We start from the raw sequence: 4,964 nt of genomic DNA on the forward strand, positions 1-4,964 counted from the left end.
CCCCACACGCCACACAGGTGTAAATAAAGGGGGCCTGGAAGTGGTGCGGGGGGAAGCTTGCTTACTGGTGTAAGTGATGTTGAATCCCCTGCCGGTCGTGGAGTGGTCGGACTGGAATTCCAAGCGGACTATGTGTCCACTGCTGGCCAGCTGCGAGGGCACCTCATGGCCTGAGAAGGTGCCCAGGACAGTTATATCAGAAATCCCATCATCTTTGATCGCGAGGAAATCAAACTGGGGCTCCACGTCAAAATCATTAAAGATGAGGTGAATTCTGCTTCCTGGTTCAGAGATGATCAACCAGACACAGTTCATGTTGTTGCCATATTCCTCGGGGTAATTGGGTGAGAGAATAATTCCCGATGATGCAGTAAAGTTGAAGAAACATGAAACTGTGAAGACACAACACATTTTCAAACAATTTTGCACATGGCCAAATAAGCGGCCACATGAAACTGACTGATGGCTTCCAACTAGAAGGCAATCCACACCTGCAGAGAGTGACGGTCGTTCAACTAGTTTTGAACTGGTGATTCTGTACCATAACTTTTCTTCTTTCCCTAAGTTGTAAATATACTCTTTCATGGTACACACCACAGCCAGAGCCCACACATAATCAAGTATAGGCTTGACTCAGAAATGATCCGAGCAAAGTTCATGGAAACTTGGGGCAAATATTAGAATTTCTAGTTACAGATTCCTGCCTTTGGAAGAACAAACATTAATATGAAAATGTGTGTCTGTGTCACAGGAGCAATTTCCAGAAAATAATATTGGTTCTGTTTAGTCTTCTAGGATAACTTTTCTCTTTATATTTTATGTTTGCCTTTAAAGTTCACTTTCTCAAGTTATTTATTTTTTTATTAGTTATAGGGTAATGATTAATAAATAATAACTCAGAAAAGCAGACCATGTATTGGGTGGATAATACAAAAATCTCTTGGAACATTTATTTTTTAAGGGTGTGTACTTAATATCAGTTTACATACATATACACATACATACATATACACACATGTGTGTATAATACATATATATATATTTCTTTTTTTTTTTTTGAGAGGACACCTGTTGGATTTATTTCTAGGGCATGGCTTTGCTTTTTATTCCACATAATTCCATATTTGTCTTCAGGCCATGCTGAATTCAGTTACAAAAAATAGGTTGCTTTAAATAACCATGAAGTACTTTGTTTCTATTTGTTAAAACCCTTTACTTATGGAGAAGCAAGCAGAAACCCAAGCTGATGCTACCCACACTCACAACTGGTGTTTCCGTGTTAGGACATTATCAAAGTCCTCAAGCCCATCGCCTGGGAATGTCTCAGACCTCCCACTTCAGAAGCTCTGGGGGGAAGCAGGCTTCTATATGCATGGTCTGTTCTTGCTAGCAGAGAGCTCTCAGCTACATTTTATGTAGGAGATGGAACAATAGCATGGATTAGTTTTACCTGAGTGAGCAAAGCAAGGAAGTTGGTGTTTGAGAACGCCCATGCTTTTTTGGTCAATGAAGCACACTCCAGAGGTTCTGTATGCTGCCCCTTTCCCCCTTTCTAAGTGCACCTGCCTCTTTCCCTCCCTCCCCACCTGCCTGGCAGTCACAGGATGGAACAGCCTTGTCCAGGCACAGTACTCACATACACAGCTGGGCTTGTTGCCAGACCACTGGTTGTTCTGTTGACACGTGATCACCCGCTCCCCCACCAGCTCGAAGGCTGCCTGGCACTCAAAAGTCAGCGTGTCCCCGTGGAGGAAGCTGCTGCCAGCCCGCTTCCCGTAGGCAGGGACACCAGGGTCCCCACATCCTCCCTTTTCAATTTCTGAAAATGGGAAAGAAAAATGAACCGTGAGAAAAAAAAAATACTCAGTGAACATTTCCTTTTTCTTTTTTTCTTTCTTTCTTTTTTTTTTCTTTCTTTTTTTTTTTTTTAACAATTTAGAAAGTGAATGAGTGGTTACTTTTTGCTGGTCCAAACATAGCTTTTATTAAAAGTTTCAAAAGGATGCTCATTTCATCTAACATTTAATTACAAAAGCCTGAAAAAAAGTGTAATTTAACTTGAAAGAAAGGTAGTTAATTTATTGTCTTTTGAGGGACATGAATGGCTACACAGGTGTGTTGGCAACACGAATGTTTCGATTAATAGATGTGTCTTCCTGGCCCATGCTCTTCCAACCTGTTGTCCAGGATTGCTGCCATTAAAATGTAAATACCAATTGTGTTTTAATCTACCTTTTTTAAAAATGTAAACAATACAAGATTGTTCATTCACTACTGAATATTTAAATCAATAAATCCATTTGAATATTCTTTCCTTAACCTTAAAACTCATTTATGAAACAAACAAAATGAGTATATTAATGGTCTTCAGACAGAAAGAACCTATGCAGAATCAAGCTCCTTTTCATTAAAACATGACGGATACAAATGCACCAAAACTATCCATATATTTCAACCTTTGCTCTGTCTTAAATGCTAACTACACAGAATGTATTAAATAAAATGTTTCTTATTTATTCATACAAAAAATATGTTTTGAGGGCCAACTATATGTCAGGCCCTGTTCTAGATAATGAGGTTAGTGAACAACAAGACAGAATTCTCCCACTCATGGGGCTCACATTATATGGAGGGAAACCATAAAATTTTTTAAATGTATATGATTTCCGATCACCATAGGTGGTTTGAAGCAAAATGAAGAAGTTCAAAGGATTCCAGAATAATGGATGCAGGAGAAACAGAAGATATATAAATCAACCCTGAAGGAAGTCCGAAATCACTCCTCAGAAAGTGTTACCAGCCCAGTGTTGTTAGCGCTCCTTTACACTTGGAGAGGAAGGGACGGACCCCCCTCTGAACAGCCTGTCAGGTTTTGTGCAGAGTGGTGTGAGAAGAAGGCATTGCAGGGTTTGAGGATGAGACACAACGTGATCTGAATGCAAGTTAGAGATCCCTCTGCAGGACTGGTGAGTGAAGGGAGGGATAACAGGGAGTTTCAACAGATGTAGGACTATTTCCATGTACCCATCAAAAATGCATCTATTGGTCCTCCTGCTGAAATTCTTCATGGGCTTACTCTATTATCTTGCAGGGACCATGCACAAATTCAAATTTAGGTTTTTAGCAATCTAACCATTTTCTAATCAATTTCACAATTTTGGGGATATTCGTAGAATGGCTCAGGACTGAGTTTCTGGATGGTCTACGGTGTGGGGAACAGACACATGCCCAGAGACTAACCCAGGATGGCTTATTTTACTTGAGAGGAGAAACTTGACTTTGACGTGTTTAGCAGTATCAGAGAAATGAAATCAACCTGTAGTATCACAACGGCGTTAAGATTTTCAATAGATAGGGTATCGTCACATCTGTTTTCTTAGGCAGAATAGCAAAAGAAACAAAAACAGGTGGTGGGTAACCCGTTCTGTGTGCTCTGCTAACCTGGCAGGCTATCAAATAAAGAAGGTGACCCTTATGCTAATGGTTACATAAGAACAAAAGTGTTCCTGCATGCAAGGCAGGCCAAAGAAAGCGCCAGAAAACACATTTCCTTAAGGATAGACCATGGAGTTCAAGTTGCTGGCCTTGACTTGAACAGGGCGAGACGGAGATTTACTTCAATTTAACAGTCAGGATGCCTTGAACCAAAGTTTTTCCCCCTCCCCCCACTTATAAAAGGTGGGTCATATCAATGGTTTATAACAGAAAAGAGCTTGCGTTAGGCGTGACCTCCCAGTTGGGTAGGAAGCTGGGCACCCCACAGTCCTGGTGAAGGACACACGCCAAGGTCAGGAGTCAGGATGCCAGACTTGGTGTTGAGCCTCTCAGGCTTTGCTTGGCCACCATGAGCAATTTAGTCTTTCAAGGTCTCATGTATACACCCTCCATGATCACTTCCTACCTCCGAGGACAGAGCTCAAACATTAGCCAAACATACAGGGCTCAAAATACGATTCTTAGTAAACCTTAGACTTCTAGAAGTGTGTTCTGCCTCCGTGATGCTGAAATTCACAATTTCTTCTTACAAGGAAATAAATTACGGCATGTGAGATAACACAATTTTCTCCAGTAATCGAGTCTGAGAACTCCTGGCTGCAGGGGCTCAGATGCAGAACTGCTGTCGTTTGACCCACAGCATGGCTGACGATGAAGGTCTGCCAGCTCCCTCTGCTGAGGGTCAAGACGCTGTGGTCACTTGTTTCCACCAAGACGCTGAGGTTCATGGGTCTGGATGCAAGGGAACTGTGGCCGGGAGCACAACCTGAGGCCCAACACATGCATTATTAGGTGCCCTGTGTAGACGAGTGGTGAGCGATCAGGCAGCATGGTCTGGTATCATTAGGTGTGAGTGCAAGTAGGTCTCACCCTTCAGCCATAGAAGAAATAGGAATGTGGTCCCTGATTGGACCCCCCATGTGAAACTTCATTTGAGGGGTTTTGGGGGACATTCTGCACTCCTGACCCCTATACACCATGCCCACTCTTGTCCCCCAAGGAGCGTGACAAAATCCACACAGATTTGAAATTTCCCTTGAACGCCACATTGCCTTCGCTTGAGAATGTGCCTCTGCTTTACGTGTTTTGAACAAGGACAAGTGGCAGGTGAAGAATCATTGTTGACATTGATACAGTAACTGCATCAAACCTCTTTCCATACGTAATGAAATGTAAGATGTCAAATATGACAAACATGATCTTGAGATTCTTTTTTTGAAAATATAGAGTTTGCTATCAATTGAAAGATTGAAGCCCCTAGAGACAAAACAGAAAAAAAAAAAGTTTGTCAAAATATTTCCTCCAAATTATCAATCTAGAAATGGGATTTGATAATTACGGCCTAAAGAAAATACTCAGTTGTGATTATATCCTCACTGCCTGTCTGATATGGTTCATTCAGCAGTGGGGAAGATTCATGTAACAGTCTACTGGGGACTCCATCACATTCCTGTTAATATGCTTTTCTT

General features: G+C 41.6%; 1 protein-coding gene across 1 annotated transcript in view; it reads right to left on the minus strand.

The window, feature by feature from the left end:
- CSMD1 (CUB and Sushi multiple domains 1) overlaps window positions 1-4,964 on the minus strand; it is a 1,986,149-nt gene that overhangs the window by 415,514 nt on the left and 1,565,671 nt on the right. The window contains exons 15-16 of the mRNA XM_034647758.1: window positions 1,637-1,819; window positions 66-392 (exon numbers count right to left, since the gene is read on the minus strand). Of these exons, the coding sequence (XP_034503649.1) occupies window positions 66-392; window positions 1,637-1,819 (510 nt within the window). The remainder of the gene's footprint in view (window positions 1-65; window positions 393-1,636; window positions 1,820-4,964) is intronic.

This window comes from Ailuropoda melanoleuca, chromosome 18 (genome assembly GCF_002007445.2).
Source record: "Ailuropoda melanoleuca isolate Jingjing chromosome 18, ASM200744v2, whole genome shotgun sequence".
Classification (NCBI taxonomy): domain Eukaryota; kingdom Metazoa; phylum Chordata; class Mammalia; order Carnivora; family Ursidae; genus Ailuropoda; species Ailuropoda melanoleuca.